We start from the raw sequence: 26120 nt of genomic DNA, 5'->3' as shown, positions 1-26120 counted from the left end.
TATTCCTCCATTATTTAATAGGTGATGACTTAAGAGATTTACAAGTGACTGTTCCAAGTTTCGTCATCAAAGGGTTACCCTGCCATTCTGCCACAGAAGATCCACTTGTTAAAAAGTCCGGCTGCGAAAAAAAAAGAAATGAATGCAAATTCTACTTACATGATAACGAAGAAGTTTTGTAAGAACACGATAGCAATGACCACTTAACTGTTACGTCTGCTGGTGTTAATCAATAGATTTAACATTTTCTAGGACTGTTTTTGTATCATTCTAATGGTTTCAATAAGATAAACTTACCTGTAATTTTTCCCAGACTTTCTTCTTGGGTTTTAATTCTTCGTCCGGTGTGCCCTTCTCGTAACCCTCCACGAACACCCTGTCCCCTGGGGCGCTGCCCTCAGGGGGGTCAAGAGGCTCCACGGCCCGGGGATCATCCCTGCACAGAAACACATCATCAGCATCTTTAGTGTCGTTACTGTTATATACTCAACAACTCAACATTCAAAATTCTGTCGGACGATTGATTTGTTCTTTACGCCCTTCATTTTTTTAGGCACTTTACAGTTTTGTTTGTTTGTTTGTCTGTTTGTTGTTTAACGCCACAATCAGCGATATTTCAGCTATATGACCGCGGTCTGTAAATAATCAAGTCTGGACAAGACAATCCAGTGATTGACATCATGAGCATGGATCCACACAATAAGGAAACAATGACATGCATCAACCAAGTCAGCGAGCCTGACCACCCGATCCCATTAGTCGCGTCTTACGACAAGCATAATCACCATTTATGGCAAGCTTGGGTTGCTGAAGACCTACTCTACCCCGGGTCTTCACCGGGTTGGCAGTTTACAGAAACCAATGTTATAAATAGACATAAATACTATTACAAACGCTTTTGGAGCCGACTATGTTTAATGAACAGGTGATGTCTTCCCAGGAACATGTGTGTCATATAAGTCATAGCTGTTTAGAAGATGAAACCATTCTTTGTAAACCAGCCAATTACATATAAACAGTCTTATGCAAGTTGCAGTGAAACTACCCAACAGACATGTTCTGCTGTTTGAAAGCAAAAGTGGGGACCAATGCTAGAATGTATCCCCAGCACTGCATAGCTAGACATAAGTTTTTTTGTTTTTTGTTTGTTTGTTTGTTGTTTAACGCCGCACTCAGCAATATTCCAGCCATATGACTGCGGTCTGTAAATAATCGAATGTGGATCAGACAATCCAGTGATTGACATCATGAGCATCGATCCATGCAATTGAGAGATGATGACATGCCTCAACCAAGTTAGCGAGCCTGACCACCAGATTCCGTTAGTCGCCTCTTACGTCAAACATAGTGGCCTTTTAGGGCAAGCATGGGTTGTTGAAGACCTATTCTACCCTGGATCTTCACAGGTCAGCTAGACATAAGAGGCGTCTTTGGGTACCCATGATGATGCCGGTTAGAACTGGTCCATATGAAACAATGCGGGTTGTAAGAGGTGACATAATGGATCAGATGCTCGTGCTCACACACGTATGCTTATCCTGGTGATTAATAAGAGATCTCAGTCCTGCCAGCTTGTGTCTACTCACACCGAGGCACACATGAGCATGGCCTGCGACTCGATGCCCCGCATCTTCTGAGGCTTCAGGTTGCACAGGAACACTCCAAGCCTGTCCTTCAAGTCCTCCATGGGGTAGAGACCGGCCAGGCCGCTGATGACCGTCCGTGTCGACCCCTCCTCCCCCAGGTCCACCGTCTCCATGTACAGGCTGTCTGCATCAGGATGCTGCACATCACAAGGGAGGGAGTCAATTCAACATTTCAATGCCAGAGATTAATCAGTCTTGTATACTGTAAATCTTGAAATTAATGTGAGTGTGAACTAAATGCAAAAAATGTGAGTGGTCTTCATTTGCATTACTTCACATTTAGGTCTCAAAAATGACTATCAACAATGAGACGGCCTTACTGCACACTTTGGATAGCGGAAATACCAACTTGAATATAAACACAAACACGGTTTATTGACGGCAGTTGTAACAAGTATATAACAATGTCATTCAAAGAATAGAAATTACACAATGGGCATCTGGTGAGTTATCACTGCTGTGGTCAAGAGTTATAACTACTTGTGTCAAGACTTGTTGACACCTTCTCGGCATACCAATCAGTGAACTGTTGTTGGTTCAATTATTGTATTGCCTTTGAACTTCCTTAATGCCAGTCAACCGAGTAAACATATAAACTGAAAGTTGTTTTTAGGAAAACACTGTTTATTGAAGTTACGGAAGTTCTCTACTCAGGGCTAATAAGCAGTGCTATCTGCTGTTTGATTGGATTAAGGTAAGGATATGCATCATTCCACTGGGGATGGGGTGGGGGGAGTCACATTGATATTGAGTCACATTTTTGGCTAGGGCTCAACGGTCGCATTAATTGGAGACGCATTAATTTCAAGATATACAGTATATGCTGAAACAGACACCATGTGGTGTGAAATGAAAAATCAATGATGAAAAAATATGAATGTTTCACTAAAAATCTCTGATGACACCAGGTGTTCGCAATAAGGATAAGTATGTCCTGCTAAACATGTTGACAAGCCTGTCTACCATAAAATTACTGGAATGATTTAACCCGGCTTTTGATAGTGAAACCTTGATTGAAAAGATTAGTTGTCAGCAACTAGTGTCTTTCCGGGAAATCTGAAAACAATGTACATGCTATAAAGTTTATTGCTTGATGTGAATGTTGATATATTGCTTGCATGTTGTTCAAATCACTGCACCTGTAAATAACCATCAGATGTATGGTTGATCGTATGTGATTATGACAAACCTGGGGTAATGGAAATTTACTCTGCCCCAGAATCTTTTGGGGGTTGTAGTAACATGAAAAGACTCATTTTACCAGATTTCCATCCAAAGAAAGATATAATATCTTGAATCTAACATTCAAGCTGTACCTATGTCAAATATAGTGCAACTGTGCTAAATGACTAAACAATTACCAGTAACTTTGTGCGTCTTGAGTTATTTAGTATTGGAGAAAACACGCTTACGAGGTTTTGGTAGACAGAGCATGGCCTGGGGAGAGGGAAAAACCAAGGGGGCGAAGCCCCCGCGGTTTTTTCCTGACCCACAAGGCATGCTCTGTCTACCAAAACTGAGGGAAAGTGTTTTTCCATGCTTATAAACCGAAAAAAAAGAAACTTAAAACAACATTTATCAACATTTTTATGTTTCGAAATACTTTCCATGAACATTAGGAAACGCGGGTAAAATATCTGTTGCTGGCGTACGGATCTTGAAAAGGACATTCTAAAAACCAATGTGGCTTATCAACACCTCTGTAGCCTCGTGGTACACTCAGTGGGCTACAGATATGAAGGTTGCGAGTTCGATCTTTGGGAATATAAAGAAAACATTTATCATTTGATTTTAAATTTCATTACATGTTACAATCTGAACGGAAGTTACATTAATAAAATACCCAGGACATTATATAAAATCCCTGGGATATTACAGCAAATTTGACTTGAATATCCTATAAAATCCCTGCGATATTATATAAAATCCCAGGGACATTACAACGTCCCTGTTTATGAGATTTAACCCGACTGGAAAGTAAAACCTCACAATAGGTTTTAATGCCTATAGAAAGAAGCCTCTTACTTAATAGCGATCACAATGAATAGGTTTATAAGTATTAATCATGATCAGTTAGCAGTGACTTCACACTGCCAGATGAATACTTTACTCCATCAAGGTGAGGCTGTGGAATAAATGGACCAGTATTCTGTAACTTTTCCTACCTTGCAGACTTCTGTGATTCTGCCGACTCTAAGATCGAGTCTGGAGGGGATGATCTCCTCTGTCTGCTGGGACGCTGCCCCTCCCTTGGGTGCTTCTGTAACACAATCACTTCACATATACACAGGGACTAGCAGGCTAAAGTGTTCAAACCACCATTAACACAACTGATTTAAACAGTTCACTTCAATTGTGTTTACAGAAGGTCTTTTGAAAGTATAATAAGTTAGTCAGGAATTATTTGACTATGTGTACATTTTTATATTTCCCTCAATTTGTAGCATGCAGCAACATTTAATTGATGATGTCCTACAGAGCTATTATGTCACAAAACAAGCTTTCAATGCAGTGGCGCCATAATCTAAAGAATGTCGTGGTGCAATTTTCATTCACATTTGTCGTAATACTCGACCTGTCGTCAAATGGAAATGTTTTCTTGGACATGTAAGCCCCATTTTGGATGATTTGTCTTTTAGTCTATGATTCTCACCTGCGTGTGTTCATTTTGGTGAAAAACTTACAATATGTTGTAAAACGAATCCCATTACACGACAATTAAAGTTGCACAGTGAGTGAGTTGGATTTAACGCCGTATTAACACTATTCAAGTTTATCGCGGCGTGTCAACTTAATGTGGGAGGAAAACCTGAAGTGATGCAGATCTCAGATGTTTACCACTTCGGTGAAACCCATGAGTACGGGTATGGTGCTGACAAACCTAGAAACATAATGGGGGCGAACCGGGATTCGAACCCACAATCATAGGTTTCTGACGTGCCCAAGGGATGCAACTCTGCACAGCGAACCGCGGCACCTTAGACGACTGGGCCACCCGTGCCCCCAGTTGCACAGTGAACACAAATACACCCCGCAGGCATACCAGAGTTCCTCACTTTGCTCATACACTCACTCAGATGAGCTCACGGACGTATGAAGCATTTCATTAAAAATGGTCCATGCCACTGAATTTCAGACTGGATGTCTAAAGAAAATAACCTCACTTGTTTTGACAACTGGGTAGGCCTTGGCAGTGATCTTCTTGAGTTCTTGGGCTTCGAAGTCCTTCCTGATGGGCTCAAGCATCCGGTTGAGGTAGACCTCCACCGCTGCCTTCAGGTCCCCGGGGTGCAGCTCCTGGGTAACAGAGGAGGGAGTTGAACAGGGTTCAGTAATATCACAGTGTAGCTTTTGGGGAGGAAAGCCAACACATGATACATTTTTAATGGGAAGTTTACAAGATGTACCCTTTTTTCACTGGACGAGAGGTCGGTCACATGACCATGAAACCGGCGTTTATAAGCGTATGAAAAACACATTTTGACATTCATACTTTTTTCATGAGACTGAATTATTGAAATGATGGACTACTTTAACATTCATGAGGAAAACCCTGAAAATTCCTGAGCATGAATACATGCAGAAGCCTTGTTTCTGATCATCCAGACCCCTTAATCTTGAACACTGCATTTCAGCATACATTGAGACAAGTCAAAGTTTGACTGCATCACGAATATCCTTGACACGACCCATCCAACCTCTGATTGTCAAACAGTTTGGTCCTCACTCTATGAAGGTTCATACTCAAATAAACTCACACAAAGTGAGAGGAAAGTAAGACACTTAGTGTAACCCATGAGCAGGGTTATGGCGCTAACGGAGCAAACATATTGAACCAATGACCAGATCTTACACTTAATATTCGGACTGCTGCCTTGGCGTGATATTCACCTTTCACATATGCTGTCTATCATAATACGTTCACATTCATATATGTGATATTCACAGATAACAACAATCATCCACAGTTTGTTCTTTTCATAGTTATTATACCATTTGTTGTTTGTTGGTTTTACACTAAATTCTTTTATTATATACTTCAGTGTGAAAGACTGAGTTTTCTGAAGTTGAGAAAAGTGATATTTTCATTGCTGTGAACATAACACTTGATATTTCACTGCAGTGAACATAACACCTGATATTTCACTGCAGTGAACATAACACGTTGACGGAACTATGTTGGCCTACACGAGACAGCTCGTACACAAACTGTTGATTTACGTCAGTTCAACGTTAACAAGTCATATAATGACAGATGGTCATTTATGTAGTTAATACAGATTCTTACCATTTGTTATTTTGTTGAAAATGATTTGTATTAAACTGTGAATTTCTCTTCTGATTTGTCAGTCGATACTTTACGTTTCGCAAAGCGCCATTTTGTTACTTGAATTACGTGTATTCTTTCGCTTCGAACAACCATCTCATTGATTTGAAATTTATTTTTTGATGAAGTTGATTTTGTATATAATCATATCCAAATATATACTAAAGAATTTTAGTGACATCAAATATTTTTGGTTACTTTTGTTTATATTTTTTAAGATTTAGCAAAGACAGAACTACATTTTTAGTCGTACTTACCGTCCACGTGTGTTATGTAGGGAGAATTTACGCTTGAAGGTTTTACATTTGTAATGAAATAATTTAATCTTCCTGCAGATAACAACACCAAAAGTATACGCCACTCGTGAAAATATCTCCTTTCCCCCCGTCACCTCGGTGAGAGAAACATGATATTTCACTCGACACATGAAATATCCTCTATTTACGTACAGATTTCTAGGTTAATAAATATTTCAATTTGGGAATCGACACGTCACAATAAGAACAATAATCTCATGATACCCCTGGTTCCTGTATAAACATTCATGTTCCATTCCAAACCATTTCTCAAACAGTTGTGTCGTTATTACCTCCTTTCTAAATGCTTCTTGTAAATCCTCAAACTTGGTAAATATTTGGTTTCCTCCAAATTCTTCTGCTCTTTCAACTTTAAATTCTGTAACAGAAATCCATCAGTTTAATAACAAGTACCCATGTTAACCAATATGGTTTCTTAAACTTTGCATTCACCAGTGGTTGATGTACGAGAATATGTTTGTTTGTTTTTTGTTTAACGCAGCTCTCAGCACAAAACCAAATACAGTAAACTACGTTTATAACCAACACGTTCATAATGAACGGATGGATATAACAAACTTTTTTATGGTCCCAGGCATTTGCTGTATTTCTGCTGTATATATGCTTATAACAAACTACGATTATAATGAATTAAAATCAGTGGTCCCTTTGAGTTTGTTATGACCATAGTTTAATGTATATGACGACAGTCTGTATATAATCTGGGGGCACGGGTGGCCCAGTTATCTAAGGCGCCGCGATTCGCTGTGCAGAGTTGCGTCCTTTGGGCACGCCAGAAACCTATGATTGTGGGTTCGAATCCCAGTTCGCCCTGATTATGTTTCTAGGTTTGTCAGCACCATACCCGTGCTCGTGGGTTTCACCGAAGTGGTAAACGTCTGAGACCTGCATCACTTCGGGCTTTCCTCCCACATTAAGCTGACACGCCGTGATATAACTGGAATACTGTTAAAAGCGGCGTTAAATCCAACTCACTCACTCACTCACTGTATATAATCTAGTCTGCTCCAGACAAATCAGTGATTGAGATTACACTGGGATATGATGACATCAAATCAACCAAGTCACCAAGTCTGACCCCCTGATCCCCTTGATCCAATCAAATTACACTTATGTGCGAGAGAAAATCCCAGGGAAGTTAATGATAAGAAAGACGGTGATGTATGCAGGATAACTGAGCTGAGTGGACACACCTCCATCTGTGCTGAGGGGGAAGAGGACAAACTTGCAGAAGGAGAGCAGGCCATTGTCCTCGATGTTCCCCGGCTCACAGAACGCCTTCTTCAACTTCTTCTTCACTTGAGCTGGTGAGTCTAGCAGGTCGATCTTGGAATCCGGGTCTGACGAACTCATCTTGGATCCTGTTAGACCGGGAACTGCAAATATGACAGCTTATTGGTTACCATGGCTACTAATACTATGGTTACCGCAATACACACAGCTGATGCACTATTTGACATCAAGCACTAAGCACCAATCAGTGATGGGGCTTCAGATGTTACTTACCCATGGGGTTCATGAAGTGCATCCTCTTCTTGTAGCCCAAGTGTGGGAGGTACTGCAAGGCACCAGACGTTCACATTACATGCATTGTTACATTGTGTTGTAGCAAACATTAAATATATGTGAATTGATAGGACAACAGATAATCCACAATTTTACAAATTAAGAATTTTAAGCATTTGTGTTAACTTCTCAACCATTGTTTTAACAGATAACTAATTTTACCAAAAAGGGTTAGTGGTCCAAATAAATCTCTTAACAAACTCATTACTGAAATACCTTTTCTGCAAATGTGAAGATTTTCCTCTGATCAACGCCACCGAACTGTATGTCAACCTTCAGGTATTCTTCATCCAGGGCCTGGAACACAGGGTCAGGAATGTAAAACAGTGAAACATGTCCCTGCTACACATCTGTCCACCATGTCACTATCACCAGATACTTCCTTGGCCTCTGCCCACAAAGCAGTCTTATCATTACTGTTGTAAAACTAGCAATAAGATTACTTCTTTGGAACAAATGTCACATTTACCCATGAGAGTACTAACACAAAACTGAAATGTTAGCACTCCCCATCAGATCTCCCCTTTTCAAGAAAGTGTCACACAAGCCATGACACATGCATATACCACCAATGACACACCCACCTACAACCCATGACACACCTACAACCCATGACACACCCACCTACAACCCACAACACGCCCACCTACAACCCATGACACATCCACCTACAACCCATGACACACACACACCTACAACCCATGACACACCCACCTGCAACCCATGACACACACACCTACAACCCATGACACACCCACCTGCAGCCCATGACACACACACCTACAACCCATGACACACCCACCTGCAGCCCATGACACACCCACCTACAGCCCATGACACACCCACCTGCAGCCCATGACACACCCACCTACAACCCATGACACACCCACCTACAGCCCATGACAGACACACCTACAACCCATGACACACCCACCTACAGCCCATGTCTCACACACCTACATCCCATGATACACCCACCTACAACCCATGACACACCCACCTACAATACACCAACCTACAACCAAAGACACACCCACCTCCAACCCATGACACACACACCTACAACCCATGACACACACACCTGCAGCCCATGACACACACACCTACAACCCATGACACACACACCTACAACCCATGACACCCACCTACAACCCATGACACCCACCTATAACCCATGACACACCAACCTACAACCCATGACACCCACCTACAACCCATGACACACCCATCTATAACCCATGACACCCACCTACAGCCCATGACACACCCACCTACAACCCATGACACACCCACCTACAGCCCATGACACACACACCTACAACCCATGACACACCCACCTACAGCCATGACACACACACCTACAACCCATGACACACCCACCTACAGCCCATGACACACCCACCTACAACCCATGACACACACACCTACAGTCCATGACACACCCACCTACAGCCCATGACACACCCACCTACAGCCAATGACACACCCACCTGCAACCCATGACACACACACCTACAACCCATGACACACACACCTGCAGCCCATGACACACACACCTACAACCCATGACACACACACCTGCAGCCCATGATACACACACCTGCAGCCCATGACACACCCACCTACAGCCCATGACACACCCACCTACAGCCCATGACACACACACCTACAGCCCATGACACACCCACCTACAGCCCATGACACACACACCTACAACCCATGACACACCCACCTGCAGCCCATAACACACACACCTACAACCCATGACACACACACCTACAACCCATGACACACACACCTACAGCCCATGACACACACACCTGCAACCCATGACACACACACCTACAACCCATGACACACACACCTGCAGCCCATGACACACACACCTACAACCCATGACACACACACCTGCAGCCAATGATACACCCACCTGCAGCCCATGACACACCCACCTACAACCCATGACACACCCACCTACAGCCCATGACACACACACCTACAACCCATGACACACACACCTACAGCCCATGACACACACACCTACAACCCATGACACACCCACCTGCAGCCCATGACACACCCACCTGCAACCCATGACACACCCACCTGCAGCCCATGACACACACACCTACAACCCATGACACACCAACCTGCAGCCCATGACACACCCACCTACAGCCCATGACACACCCACCTGCAGCCCATGACACACCCACCTGCAACCCATGACACACCCACCTACAGCCCATGACACACCCACCTACAGCCCATGACACACCCACCTACAGCCCATGACACACAACCCTGCAGCCCATGACACACCCACCTACAACCCATGTCTCACACACCTACAGCCCATGTCTCACACACCTACAGCCCATGACACACCCACCTACAGCCCATGACACACCCACCTACAGCCCATGACACACCCACCTACAGCCCATGACACACCCACCTGCAGTCCATGACACACCCACCTGCAACCCATGACACACCCACCTGCAACCCATTACACACCCACCTGCAACCCATGACACACCCACCTGCAGTCCGGGGTACAGCAGTCCACTCAGGAGGGGGTGATCCACCTGCTTGACCACCTCGGCGCCAGCCTTCTTGGCATCATGTTCTGTCACCAATGACGACAACTTGTACACATCCAATGTGTATTCTCTGAAAGATACAGACTCATTACAGGCAGCTGATGATGCCACTGGTTTGGATGTATTTAAATATCTTCACCATAAAATATCACACAATTACAAACAACAAGAAGTGAAACAAACATGGACTCAATTTTGTGGAGAATTTTGTCCAAGAAATGAATCCAAACATTGTCTTAGGAAACTATTAAACACAAAGGGTGATTTCACCACTGCAAACAAGGCTTGTTTGCAACAAGGTGCTAGGCCACTAGTGTAAGCCATTTTGTCTGGGAGATTTGTAGGCTTGAAGAAGTCCTATGTGTTATCACTTGAAAATGTTTCAGGCTAATTTGCCTCCATGCAAGTTTTTTACCAAGCCTTCCCACTATCATATCTTTATTGTTTTAGTTATCAATATGACCACTCGAGATTAAAATGAACCTCACTTGCTGAGCTGGTAGTCTGTTCCTCGCACAAACTTGAGCTTGTCGAGCGGGACCCCGATGGAGCGCAGCATGGACTTGATGATGTGCTCGTAGTACTTGACCCGCTCCTGCAGCAGCTCCCACGGAGCCTTCATGTTGTCCAGGTACGCGTGCAGGTCCGCAAACAGGATCGTCACCTGGGAACAGAGTCATGCAGGTCAAGGCTCAGGTTCAATTGGCGTTATACAACAGTGATGCTAGTGCTGCATATAGATCCTGATTTCCACAGAAGCCTGGGTCGCAGGTCTTGATTGTAAAGTGTAAGGTGAAAAGCGGGGTGTGAATGAACTGTTCATTTGGTACATGTGTGTGCTATAAATAGGACTTTAGTATGAGACTGTTCTCTGAGACCATCTTCCCGAGGCAAGAGAGTTAACTGACTTTAAAAGGTCCAGTTTCCACCCTTGTCAAACTATGCTGTAATTCCTGGGCTCGATCGTAGTGCCACCAGTAGCTATCACGAGTTATGTCCGTTCTATGCCTCTCCTATGGACCAGCCAGATTCCACCTCTCTTATAACTTGCATTTACTTCAAACAAAACAGCAGCGCCCAGTCAAGACGATCTGATCGATAATCAAGATCTATATATTCGTGATAAAACGAGTCTAACATCGCGAAGTGCATCAAATCACGTGAGCACCTTGATTAAAAACATGTAAAGATTGAGAAAATATCTGTTGACAACGAGTTAGCGGTGCACATGCTTTGCAAATCCTGCAATCGACCGAAATCTGCATGACAGTTTACCAACTGGATTTCGATTTAGGAGTGCGATTTTGATTGGACTTTGCATAGATTCATTAGTCCAGCCAAAATGTAACTCCATAATACCAGCCTAGTTCGGCAAGGATGGAAACTGGACTTTTATAATCAGTTAACTCACTTGCCTCGGGAAGATGTCTAAGACAGACTTGTGAAAGAACCTTATCAGGATTTACGGGAACAGTTGTGAGAACGATAGGGAAAAAAAGATCACGTTTTTTTCCAGAAAATAGTTGTAAGTGTGGGCCAAGCAAACCAGAAACAGGCTATGGTTACAGTGAACAATATCCAGAGAGATTTCCATGGTTACAGTGGACAATACCCACAGGAAACATGATCTAGACATGCCCCGTTACCATGGTTAAAGTTGCCAACACTCACAGTTCACACCATCTAGACATGCTATGTTACCATGGTTACAGTGTCGAGTAGACATTATCCACACGACATATCATCAAAACATTTTTTCCATGCTTGTCAGTGGACAATATCAACAAACAGATGACCCAGACATGAAATGTTACCATGGTTACAATGGAGAATACCAACCTCTGCCCCGGCCCTGAGGAAGTCGGCCACCTTGGACATGGGCACGAAGTAGCCGACGTGAGGCTTGCCCGTTGTGGCTGTGCCCCAGTAGATCTTCACATCCCTTTCCTTCAACACTGGCAGCAAGCGATCCTCCCCAAGAACTTCCTGTCAAAATAAACACAGTATTGTTGATCAAGACAAAGGAAATAGTTATTACTTCAAAAAAGAATCCTATTGATGTGAGCGTTCGCAGTTGATGTATTTGGCATGTTGTGTGTGAGTGAGCTTGTATTTAAAGTTACTCAAAATGGGCTAGTATTTCAGTTGTATCAAGGAGTGTCAACTTAATATGAAAGGGATGTCCAAAGCAGTGTTTGAAATAAGTGCGTGCCCGTAGGCCTGTGGCAGGTCGATCTTGTGTGTCGGGCCTGCAGTTTCAAAGTTGCATGGGACCTTGTGGCGTGCACTAATTTACGTCACAATAAGCTGTAGTTTTTTAAATGAGGGCCTGAAGAGCTTAGTAAGGACCTGCAGCTTCAAAAATGTCTAAAGTCCGTGGGTCCTGATGACAGCCTGGCAATTTGTTTTTATTTCAAACACTGATCCAAAGTGATGCAAGGCGAAGACGTTTCTTGCTTTGGTGACAACAAGCACTGGCAAGGTGCTGACAAACCAAGGATGACCAGTAGAATGACACTTGCTTGATAACGGTGTTAGAACCTATTTCGAAACGTCGCTCTTAATTGTAATAAAGAAGTTGTTCATCCATAAATTCTTATCCTTACTTAGTACTCCAACTTCTAAATGCCTATCAAAGAAGAAGAATGACTCTCTGATCCAAACCCAAGACAGCTGAATCCTGACTCAGCCAAGAGACGCAACTCTGTACAGCGAGCTGCAGTACCTTAAACCCACAGCTGTATTAAAAGTGGTTTATCTTAGTATGGCACACCTGTAGATTCCTCTTGAGAAGGTCAAGCTTCTCCTCCGGACTCATGCTGTTGGTCTGGTTCTCCATGATGGTGGGTCCACTGCAAGGTCACTGTAAAGAGCAAATACACACTGCATGACATGCATGTACTACCTGCATAGTGTTTCAGTATAATTACATACTGATGTTCACTGGCATTTCCTATTCTACCCCGGAATCTTCACGGGTCCTGGACCTTATGAGTAGGAATACAAGGTATTATCGGCACACGGGTATATTACAATACACTTATGCATTGCTATATTTTTTCTATGTTCCAGTACACTGGGTAAAAAACATAGAACAAGTTTTAATATCATTTGTATCATTAAACCCAAATTTACACAGAAATTCATTCACAAATGATGTTTCCCTTCGAAAAAAATTTATTGACAAAATGGCAAAAATGTGAAGTGGATTTTTCTCACACGTTATCTCCCCTGCACCAATGACTCCAAAACAGCATCGATTGGCCATGCTGACTTTGACATCATAATATAAAGAAAATAGGATCTGCATGTACAATATCAGTGTCACCCACTGTCAAACACTTTAACTCCCAATATATATATCGCAATACAAATCTATTGCCAATACACAGCCCTATGTATGAGTGAGGCTTCTGACACCATGTTATTTGCTATCCCCCCCGAGACCTATGCTTATTGTAAGATGGATCAGGTGGTCACACTCAGTGACTTGATTGATTGCATGTCATCAATCACTAGATTGTCTGGTCCAGACTCAATTATATACCAGCTTCTGTCCTAATTGTACACATAGTTGGAATTGTGTTTGTTTCTTTGTTTATTTGCTGTTTAATGCCGCACTCAGCAAAATTCCAGCCATAAGACAGCGGTCTGTAAATAATCAAGTCTGGACCAGACAATCAAGTGATTGACATAATGAGCATTGATCCATGCAATTGGGATTCGATGACATGCATCAACCCAGTCAGCGAGCCTGACCACCCGATTTCTTATGACAAGAATGGGTTGCTGAAGACCTATTCTACCCCGGATCTTCACGGGTGGGAATTGTGTTAGATGCAAAGTTAAACATGTAACAACATGGAAACTAAACAAGACAAAGGGTGGCCAGATTCCTCCCCTGTCTGGAGACTATATTCCAGTAAAATAGTGTCACAAGTGAAACGGACAGTCACTATCTAATATTGTACTTAGGGTGATCAGCTAGATTATTCCACATAATAAAGTAGGAGTTTGTAGATGTATGGATAACACAAAACATTTTTTAACAAGCGACATTCCACATCACACTAAGTACTTTACACAGCTAATGCAAACATAATCTTGATAACCTTGTTCTTCATAACATAGGTGTGTTCTCAGGAAAAACCTACAAATTAATAAATATTGAGCACCCTTTTTTCTCAGAATGCAACTGTCCCCAATATATTTTACTCCAGCATGCATGATAAATCATGCTCTATCAATGTATTATGGGCATGTGGTCTGTTATTGGATAAAGCGTCTGTCTGTCTGTCTAAATGTACCATATTTGTTAGTATGGTTACATATATACAGGGTATGAAACTCCCAAAAATTTCAGCCAGACCACAGGACTGGCTACCTGAAATACTTGCCAGCCTGACCAAAACATGCCTGCCCACTATAATCATATGTTTCTCAGGATAATTTAATTAAAAATATGAAAACTGATCACATCGCTAAATGTTAGGTTGTCTAAAAGCTAACGGGGTTCTTTTTGGTTACATTTTATCATTCATCTTTACATGTGAATTAATGCTTATCATCAGGAAATATTTAGAATATTTTCACCTATGAAATATAACCCGACCGTCGGGCAGGGGGATTTGAAAATCTCGCAGGCCGAGTTGAAATCAACCCGTCTTGGACGGTCGGGCAGGCAGGTATTTCGAACGCTGATATATATCTGTATTTGATCGGTTCAGTTGTGAGATGACTTCAGCATGTTCAATAGTTGATGGTCATGTTCACAACAGAGCATTACTGGGCAGATCTGCAGTCACTGTGTGTGCAGCTGGCCCAGGCCTGAATAAATAAATACTATCATATCCTATGATAAGTAGAGATAATAGATTTATTCTTGTGAGTGTGTGAGTATTTCAGTTACATCACAGCCTTACTGCTTGCATGGGAGGAAACCTAAAGTGATGCAGGTCTTAGATGTTTATCACATTGGTGAAACCCACGAGCATGGGTATGGTGCTGACCCAGAGAAACAAAATCAGTACGAATCTGGGATTTGGAGCTACTGGTAGTCACAGGTTTCCGGTACCCTAACGGAAGGCAACTCCGCGTTGCGAACTATAGGTCCCCTGTCCCATACTGAAACCAAGGACGGAATAAGAATTATTATCCTGATTATTTTGGGAATCAGTTTGGCATTTTATTATATATTTTGTGGATTTGATATTTAGTTGATTTCCAACTACTGGACCTGCATACTACAAAGTCACTAAAACATGCACACAAGGACTTTGAATACCCCGTGTGCGTGAGTGAGCAATATTCCAACAAAATCACGGCGCGGGACACTAGAAATGGGCTTCACACATTGTACTGAGCAGGGGTGGAAATTTGCCATTTCCCGACTCCGGGGCAAGTAGATATACGAGGTGGGCAAAAAAAACACTTACTTAAACTTGTCCGGAGGCAAGTGATATTAGAAATTACTATCACTGTCTACATGTCTAACTACTGGTAAAATGGTACAATAAATTAGCTGAGAGATATTTCGTAATCGCGCTTTCGTAACATCCCCCCTTTTTCCCCCCGTAGTTATAACAAGCGATTTCATTGGATTAAAATTCGTTTCTAATGACGCTTTCTTGCCGAAATCTGCTACAAGTTTCGTGATTGGTCAATTTTGAGCATGTGACCTCAGGCAGCCAATCAAATTACAGGTGTGATACCAAGCTCCTGTTTGATAAATTCCAGAAGTTGGCGAAAGATTTTTGTTAAATCGTGTTATTCTGAACGTTCAAAGCAGGAAATCACGATATATATTAAAAAATATGGAACTTCGTGAATGTATCGTGCTAGGTTACGAGCTGTGACAAAGATTTTTCATGCATATATTTTTGCATTACTAAACATCGTGTCCGAGCCGAGAATTCAAGGCGACGAAAGCCGAGATGTCATTTGACTTACATTACACGCGATCGCACGAAACGATGGAAAAAATAACTTTTAGATATATTTTTGTTGATTTTATTTATCACTTTGTATAATATATTTAAAGATTTGCTTAAAACGTCTTTATTTTGCTCTTTGACATGTTCGATGTGGACCTGTTGTCGAAATGTGTGTCCGAGAATGTTATTTTCAATAACATCGCGGGAAATAGTGAATAATTTTTTAATTTATCGATAAAAATGATAAATTGAAATGGAATACGTATTTCAGACGTTGTGAAATATGAAAGATGGGCCTACCTTTAGAATACAGTACCACAAACTTTTTAAACACGTGATCATACCCTATGACGTAATTTGTAGTATTTTGTTGCCAGTCACAACGGCGAAACAATGCCCAGTGATCTATCATCTCTACACGCAATGTCATTGAATACGCCCTGCGGTGTTGAGTTTTGAGTATTTGTTTACGAATTATAGCCTGCGGCGGCGCATTTTAGAGCAAGCGCTAGGCTAGTTTACGAAAGCACTTTTATTTTTATATATTTTATATATATTTTTTATTTCGTTTTTCTCGTAATTGAAGTGGATAAAATGGTTATAAATGGGAACTAATATACATATATTATTTTTTCGGTTCATTAATTTTCATTATTATGCACTCTCTATCCTTAGCCCTTGGATCCCCTTTACGATCAATCACCCCCTTTACGATCATTAGGGTTAGGAACCCGTTTAGTGGCTATTAGATTACCCGAAGTCTATCCTTAACCCTTGGATCCCGTTTACGATCATTAGGGTTAGGTACTCGTTTAGTGGCTATTATAGATTATATAGCTGCTCCTAATATTCTTCACACAAAAACGTCGAGTAAAAAGGATGAAATGGTTTTGTGTCGAATATTTTGGCTATTGGAAACTGTCCTGGAACATTCACACAAGCCACTTTCACCGGCTACATTTTTTCAGTACTGATTCAAAAGCCAACTCACCGTTGTGTCGTCACTAGTCATGCTAATTCCTCCATTGTTCCTTACTATTATCCACATCATCCTTACAGTGTTCCCTACCACCCTTTTCTGTCACAAACATCACCTGACGAATTATTAAATACCATATCATTCATGCGTACTCGCGAGTTCGATGTCTGACGTCTGACGCCTAGGCCGTTTTCAGTTCGCGGCATATCGGCTCATTCCCCACCACTCGGTATCTTGTAGATTACGGAATGGGACGAGTGTGCCAAATGGCATCGGGATCATTCGTAAGTGTCTGTAGACTAAAGTTGCGAGAAACCATGCCTACCCGTAACCTTCGTAAGTGTCCGTTACCTATTCGACCCTTTTCGTTCAGTTCCGTAACGTCAAAGGCATGACTAGGTAAATTTGCACTAAGTTTAACAGTGTGGACGTAGCTCAGTCGGTTAGCTGTCAGGCTAACAATCCGAAGGTCACGGGTTCGAGTCCGACGGATTCTCACAAAAAACTGGTTGCTTGTCTTGGCAGAGATCGTCCTCACGAGAAGTTGTGGTACTTTATTCTAAAGGTGCTCCGAAAGATTTAATAAATGAAAGATATTACAGGTAGATCTAGGTCCATAAAAATATATACTATTCTGACGTGACTACGGCTTGGCCGGAAAACTGGCCTACGGTGTCTGGGGACTCGATGCGTCTTCACGGGAAAACCGGCCTAAGGTGTTGAAAGAGATTAACACATATTGATGATTTGAAGTTTTATTTTGAAATTATTTGGGCAAGTGAAAATGAAATCAGGGCAAGTGAAAATTGGCTTAAACTTGTCCGATGGCAAGTGAAGTTTTTTTTTTAAATTTCCACCCCTGTTACTGATGGGGGAATTGAACCCAGGTCTTTGGCGTGACCAGTGAACACATTAACCATTCCCCATCGCACCGTCCGTTGTGTGTACCTGGATATGTGTGATGGAAAACTGACCTGTCACTAATGGGATCTAATTCTGAAGCATATCAGCATGACCTGGATTCCAGATTAAGGGATCCTTGTGCCCTAGGGGACGTCCCAGAAGTACTTGAATCTAAGGACCCCCTAAAACTCTCCACATCTGAGAATTGACAAGGACCTATTGACTTTCCAGCTTAATTTCAAACTCGGCATATATTTGTTAAATGACTAACAAAAGCTAGGTCAGTGTCATATTTCTGGAACATGTCAGTCGATCAAACAATACAGACGGTATCAGTTACCATGATCATTACATACGTGTGTGGTACTGAAATGAGTGCGCATCACTGACAGGCATCACTCACATCACATATGTCAGACAGCTGTGTCCAAACCTAAAGTACTGACATTCTCAGGTCTACAAGCGCTGATGTGATGGAGTTACCAAACAGGTTACATTGACCCCAGTGCTGGAGTCGAGGCCAGACATTACACAGTAAGGAATATTAGAGAAGCTGATGAAGGTGTTTTACATAGAACATGTTCCAGGACCTAATTTCTTCCTTCATCGATGAGGATGAAAGTATTTCTGTGATAAATATCACAAACAGTGTTTTGAAATACATGCTCAAGTCAAGACAATCTTGAGATCTTGAGGGGCGGCCGGATAGTTTTAGTTGTTATAGCGTTAGTTCGTCATGCAGAAGACCTAGGTTCGATTCCCGACACGGGTACAATGTGTGAAGCCCATTTGTGGTGTCCCATAGCCATGATATTCCTGGAATATTGCTAAAAGCGGCATAAAACCTCACTCACTTGAGTTCTTGAAGGCATAAACCATATAAACAGAGAAATGAAGTATTGATATGTGGAAGGTATCGATACGCAGAAGGAAGTATCAATATGATGAAAGAGGAATCAATATACAGTAGGTATTGATAAGCAGAAGGAAGTATCGATATGCAGAAGGAAGTATCGATATGCAGAAGGAGGTATCAATATGCAGGAGGTATCGATATGCAGAAGGAAGTATCGATATGCAGAAGGAGGTATCGATATGCAGGAGGAGGTATTGATATGCAGAAGGAAGTATCAATATGATGAAAGAGGAATCAATATACAGTAGGTATTGATAAGCCGAAGGAGGTATCGATATGCAGAAGGAAGAATCGATATGCAGAAGGAAGTATCGATATGCAGAAAGAAATATTGATATGCATAAGAAGGTATCGATATGGAGAAGGAAGTATCGATATGCAGAAGGAAGTATCGATATGCAGAAAGAAATATTGATATGCAGAAGAAGGTATCGATATGCAGAAGGAGGTATCGATATGCAGAAGGAGGTATCGATATCTATAACAAGCCCACCATGTCCACTGGTCCATAGCTAGTGAAATATTTGAAGGGCTAGAACTTGTAGTTGAAAATAAGGTCACAAGTCCTGCTTGAATTCCATTCCACAACAACAATAATCCAAGAAAACCTAACGTGATCACATTCTAATGTCGTGATATGTGCGTACTTCAGTATGGATTTGTTGATATGCTATTTCCAATGTTACGTAGTTGAGGTAATTGCAATGAAAACACCATAATTCATGTTCTACCAACTTCTAAACAGGCTAAATGCCAAACAATGTTTACGCTATTGGAAAAATATCAAAACCCATCATGCACATCGTCTGGGGTATAAAATAACATCTAAATCTCCACACAGCTGCATTTTAAAAAAACCAAACATGTTTGAATGATACACATCATGCACATAGAAATATGGTGTGCATAAAATCTTGTAACTATCCCACAACAGCTTCAATGAAACAGATATCTTAAGATTAAAGAAATATGTTTAAGACTGCTATAGCACAATATGACCAACAAACATTGATATATTTTCTAACTTACCAGTATCAAGAATACACAGTAATGAATACAGTTTTATCTCCACATCAACTGGAATGATAGCTGCTTAATGAAACAGCAGTGTGTCACCAGGTGATTAAAGGACTATATACATCATATAGCTCAGGGCTAAATTGTATATTGCCTTTCCTATTCAAAATTAAGGTGTGTGGCTTTAGGAAGTACCATAAAAAAGTCAATAAAATGCTTCATTACCAAGGTCATTCTCACAACATCCTGATCAATCTCATTAAAATCAGATCTGAGGACATCCCATTTCGGGTCACGTGAGAAAGACCTTTCATCCAACCAATCAGAGCATCGCTTACCAGATCATGAAAGTGACAGAAGGAATGTGTTTTCTGATCATGCAACCTCGAAATATTTCACAGAGGGTATTCTGAACGACAGTTACGGGTTTTATGATTATATCCATACAATCTAGGCCACCTGTAAGCCATTCCAGAATGTTCTCTGTATAAAGTTTTTAAAAATTTAACCGGAATACGTCAAAATATATTTTTCGAAGCGTAGTCGCCAGTTTGAAACTAGTGTTGTAAAGCTCGAGAAAGCTGCCTTCTGATTGGCTAATGTCGATTTCTTGTCAGTCATTTCATTGATCGGTCAAAGTTCGAGAGAGGTCGTTCTGATGAGACCCGTAATGGGATGTCCTCAGATCTTTGTTTAGGGGTAGCGAAAACTAAGATCTGATTTTAATGAGATTGCATCCTGATGGATATAGCTGATACTGGTAAGATGTACAAGGAGCCTGGTGATAATGTGTGGCATTGTTTACTGAATCACTGGATGCACATGAGCCCAAAGTTATATCAATTTATAGATGTCAATGTGATTGCTCATGCCGGTTACACTAGGAGTGAGTGAGTGAGTGAGTTGGGTTTAACGCTGCTTTTAACAGTATTCCAGTTATATCATGGCATGTCAGCTTAAATTGGGAGGAAAGCTCGAAGTGATGCAGGTCTCAGACGTTTACCACTTCGGTGAAACCCACAAGCACAGGTATCGTGCTGACAAACCTAAAACATAATTGGGGCGAATTGGGATTCAAACCCACAATTATAGGTTTCTGGCGTGTCCAAGGGAAGCAACTCCGCACAGTGAATCGCAGCGCCTTAGACGACTGGGCGACCCGTGCCCCCGGTTACACTAGAAAGGCACTTGGGCTGTGCAACATAACTTGTTTACTGGTATACTGCAATACGGCCGTCAGCAATACACGCTTCACAATTATAACCCTTGCGTTCTGATATTTTCCAATACAGTCACAGAAGAATTTAATATATGTGAGGCATTTGGATGGACTGGGTTCCAATCTAAACCATGTGAACAACACATGCTTCACGCTGTTTACATTGAAATTCTATATTGATGACATAACAGGTAGTCTCATTCATCCATACTACACATCTCGCAATCTGAAGGTCAGGATTATTGAATGAAGAAGTACCAGTCCACTAGTCCTTACGATAAAATATAACAAAACCCTAAAAAATTGCAGATTTCTACTACCGGTAGTCTTTGTGATACCTGAACTATTGTGCCATTTGGCAAGGACAAAAGCACTACAGGGAGTACCAATTCAGGGTTAGAAACTAACAGTTTTTGTCCACTAGTCCTTATAATGATAACATATAGCAAAACCCTTAAAACTGGCCAATCTCTACTAGTCCTAAGGATACATTTACCATTGGGCAGTTTGGTAAGGACTACAGGACTAGTGCCAATTTCTAACGCTGCAATTTCTATTTGTGAGTACCATTTGAACAATACAAATATATATATATATAATTTGGGACTCAATACATATTGCAATATGTAACGCAATACAGCTGTCTGATTTGTAACATATTGCAATACAATTCATGTGCCAGTATGCTAACCATAGAAAATATTGATCTGGGAAAATACCAAAATACTTACCAGCTGCTTACTATACCAGGAATACAACTGAAGTGGTCATCCTTGTCTACTATCCTATCCTGCCCAAGTTTCCATGACATTTGAGACCCGTGATGATCCAGGGTAGAATAGGTCTTCAGCAACCCATGCTTGCCGTAAAAGGCGACTAACGGGATCGGGTGGTCAGGCTCGCTGACTTGGTTGATGCATGTCATCGTATCCCAATTGCATGGATCGATGTTCATGATGTAAATCACTGGATTGTCTGGTCCAGACTGGATTATTTACAGACCGCCATCATATAGCTGGAATACTGCTGTGTGCGGCATTAAACAACCAACACCTGTTTCGTCAAGAGACTTGTAATGGCGTAAAACAACAAACCAAACCAAAACCATGACATTTGAACTAAGTTTGTGTTCTTGTGCTCCATCTCTGACATCAAATCCCCAACTCATCCGCTCATTGTGTATGACTTTTTCAAAAACACCCCCTTTCATCAAATATTGTTTGGGTTTGTAGTCTTTTAGCCCACATCATTAAGAGGAAAGCATATTAAAATTGAATTCCCAATGACAACATGGACAAGTTAAGGCAGTGGACAGAAAAGCACATCAATGTTATTATAACATTTGACAGACATCATGGATGTTAAAAGGAGATAGATCATGACGTTAAACCCAATTTCACCTCACCTCATTCCCATAGAGGAATTCTAATGTGTTTGGTTGATGAAAGCTGGGAGGCTGAAAGTTTGAGAGTGTGTATTTATATATATATAAAGTCTGTGACTTAGTTAGCTTGTAAACTGAACACAAGTCTTGAATTTTTTTATTCTGTCCACCATGTTTAATATTTAGTACTAGTGTGTGTGTGTGTTGGTTGTTTAACTACACACTCAGCAATATTCAAACTATATGACAGTGGTCTGTAAATAATTGAGTCTGGACCGGACAATCCAGTGATCATAAGCTCAACTCAGATAGTAATAACTATCTCCTTACATACATGTATACCATATTCGATGTAATAAGCACCTAGGGCGCTCTCAAAATTAAAAATAGGGGGCTCTTATTAGAATATTATTTTGGTGAAAATAAAACAGAGTTGAACATGTTGAAAGATCGTATATTTTGTGGTTTATGCTGACAGCCTGAAATGTTTATGTACAACAGATATATTTTTCCAGAATTTAATTGTCCATAAATATTATTAAGTATGCATATAACACAAAAGTGCGTATTATACAGGAATAAATAACTCTTGTGTACATTGATCAAATAACGCCATGGGCGATTATAAGAGCGGGGCTCTTATTGCTTATTACGTCAAATACGGTAGTTACATTAAAATCAAGAGAAATTAAAAATGATGCCAAAAGGCAAGAGAAGTTAACATCAAACTGTATTTATTCATGACTTACTACTCTATATGATCTAGTTGACTAAAACAGCGTCAAGAATATTCCACTTTGTTTATTAAAGTATTGTTCACATTATCTATGATAATGTTCCTTAATTGTTATGAAAACAAATTATGTTTGTTTAAAAGCTTACTATGCCCATCCTCACAGTCACTGACCCTAAATACTTCTAATTGCTGTCGTTAGTGACTTTACATTTCACATTGTATTATGTGCACATATTTTTCCTACCGGTGAAGACCCGGGGTAGTATAGGTCTTCAGCAACCCATGCTTGCCGTAAAAGGTGACTATGCTTGTTGTAAGAGGAATAGGTGGTCAGACTCGGTTGATACATGTCACTGTATCCCAATTGCACAGATCGATGCTCATGAATAGTCAATCACTTGATTGTCTGGTGCAGACTAAGAAATGTACAGACAGCCATCATATAGATTGAATATTGCTGAATGTGGTGTTAAACAACAAACAAAACATGCATTTCCTAAACATGCTAAAAGCTCCTCACAGAATTACCTTGTCCCACAACCAGCATTGGCAGAAATATTACTTCAACTTTCATAATCAGGATTATTTGGTTTGTATAAAGGATATTAATCACTGATTAATTACTGAAGGGGAAAACTGGACAGCAAGCCTTGGACTTTGTTGAAACCTTACAATATTCCTTCATTGATCATACAGAAAATTGTACTGAAAGTGAAACACAACAATAACAGATTTTGACGGAATCGTTTGAAATCTGAAACTATCCCATCATACCATGTCATACATGACATGGCATTTCCATTTCACTTATCACTTATTTAATTTATCAAAAGCAATCAAGATAAAATATACACAACTTATGACTCTGCAAAGGCTTTACCACCTGATCAACATCCAATGTTTACCTTTCAGCGCATGTGGATTAATTCATTAAAAGGGATAGCTAACCCATACTGTTCCTCACAACTAATCAAAATGTTTGCTTGTTGTTTAACACCGAACTCAGCAATATTCCAGCTTTATGACGGCGGTCTGTAAATATTCCAGTCTGGAGCAGACAATCCAGTGATTGACATCATGAGCTTCGATCCACACAATTGGGATCGATGACATGCATCCACAAAGTCAGCGAGCCTGACAACCCGATCCAGTTAGTCGCATCTCACGACAAGCATAGTCGCCTTAATCCAAATGATCGCGAAAAGGGGTTGCTTAACCCTAATGATCATAAAGGGGTACTTTTCGGATTTTAATTAGCGTCACATGGAGGATCAAACTCATGTTACTTGCTGAAAGCTAAGCTAGGCTAATTGGCTTAATCTAATTTGCCAACACCCTACCACCCGACTAAATTGTATACCTTTATGTACATGCAGAGTAGCAATTTTCTCAAGTTAACTAAATTGTTACCCCAGATTGTATTCTACAAGTGATCGATGATACGATGACATTATGTTCATCCTGTCTGTCAGATAATAAGAATACTTTCACCAGATTGTCCAGCTCGGAGGGTTATAGTGAAAACGGCACCTCAGCAAAATGTCACCGGGCGAAAACGTCACCTCGAACTTGAGCGAAAACGGCACCTTATTTTTTTGTTTTACCTTGGTCAAATAAATAATATTAAACTTACATTGTAACTTGCAAGCGCCAATAATTGTGAGATGTTAAAACAAGTTTACATTAGAAATTAGCCTCTACTCCAACTATAATCCAACTTAGCTTATACGCAACTCAACTTATTGAGAAAACATAACATGCTTTGAAGAAAAATAATAGAAATTAAACTCACATCGTCTCTTACAAACACAACTAATTGTGAAATAAAACAAATAAGAAATTAGCCCCCTACTCCAATGTACTCACCGACTCCGATTGGGAGGCGTAGTTAACTTATTGTGAAAACACTATACGCGTTGAAGTTTTAAGTACTTTTACTCAATTTAAGCTGAAACTGTATTTAAGAGGCCAAACATGATGCTGTCAGATCACAATTATTTATATGGCCTTTCGATGTGTAGCATGCGAGAAGAATGTCAGAAGAAATCAACATGCTGTATCATGTGATAACTGTGACCAGTGGACCAAGTGGACCCTATATATTACTACAAAATCGTTGTTATCGTTATTAAAAATAGAGGTGCCGTTTTCGCCCGACTCATAGTAGCCGTTTTCACCTAATGCGGTGCCGTTTTCGCCAGAGAAATCAGTGACGTTTTGCTGAGGTGCCGTTTTAGCCTGCATCCAGCTCGGAGAAGAGTTGATCAATATATCATTCATAACTTACCTATTCCACGAACAATGCTGAAAGTACCACAATATTTCAAGTAAATTTCACACCCACTTCGTTAAATAGTCTTCGGATTACTTATCACAAGTCAGATAAGCATAAGTATGATATTTAAGTCACGCAATATGCCAGCAATGTTTACACCGGTGATCGGACACCAGTTGCGTCAGCCACGTTTACCGTAACAAAATGCAACTTCCGGGTATAGGTGTCGCAACCGTCAATCAACTTTAATCCTTTAATAATATAAGGTCATTTGAAATACTCCAATTTTACTGTAC

General features: G+C 41.0%; 1 protein-coding gene across 3 annotated transcripts; it reads right to left on the bottom strand.

Moving 5' to 3' along the window:
* On the bottom strand, nt 1–26014 carry LOC124140031 (tyrosine--tRNA ligase, cytoplasmic-like). 3 transcript variants are annotated; one of them, XM_046507368.2, is made up of 14 exons: nt 25837–26014; nt 13236–13325; nt 12302–12448; nt 10951–11126; nt 10403–10532; nt 8073–8153; nt 7797–7848; nt 7484–7666; nt 6563–6648; nt 4811–4943; nt 3812–3906; nt 1587–1783; nt 298–436; nt 1–121 (listed from the first exon to the last, which is right to left on the bottom strand). In XM_046507368.2, the coding sequence occupies exons 2-14, from the start codon at nt 13299–13301 to the stop codon at nt 11–13; spliced, it is 1596 nt and encodes a 531-aa protein (XP_046363324.2). In that variant the 5' UTR covers nt 13302–13325; nt 25837–26014; the 3' UTR covers nt 1–10. The 3 variants fall into 3 exon arrangements, with proteins under 3 accessions (XP_046363324.2, XP_046363325.2, XP_046363326.2); XM_046507369.2 differs by lacking the exon at nt 25837–26014 and adding an exon at nt 16696–16739; XM_046507370.2 differs by lacking the exon at nt 25837–26014 and adding an exon at nt 15898–15996.
* Nucleotides 26015–26120: the final 106 nt, after the last annotated feature.

Source organism: Haliotis rufescens, unplaced genomic scaffold, assembly GCF_023055435.1.
Source record: "Haliotis rufescens isolate VD_foot unplaced genomic scaffold, xgHalRufe1.0.p SCAF_5, whole genome shotgun sequence".
In the NCBI taxonomy this organism is placed as follows: Eukaryota; Metazoa; Mollusca; class Gastropoda; order Lepetellida; family Haliotidae; genus Haliotis; species Haliotis rufescens.
Note: the sequence above shows the minus strand (reverse complement) of the source record. Positions and strands in the feature narration are given on the sequence as shown.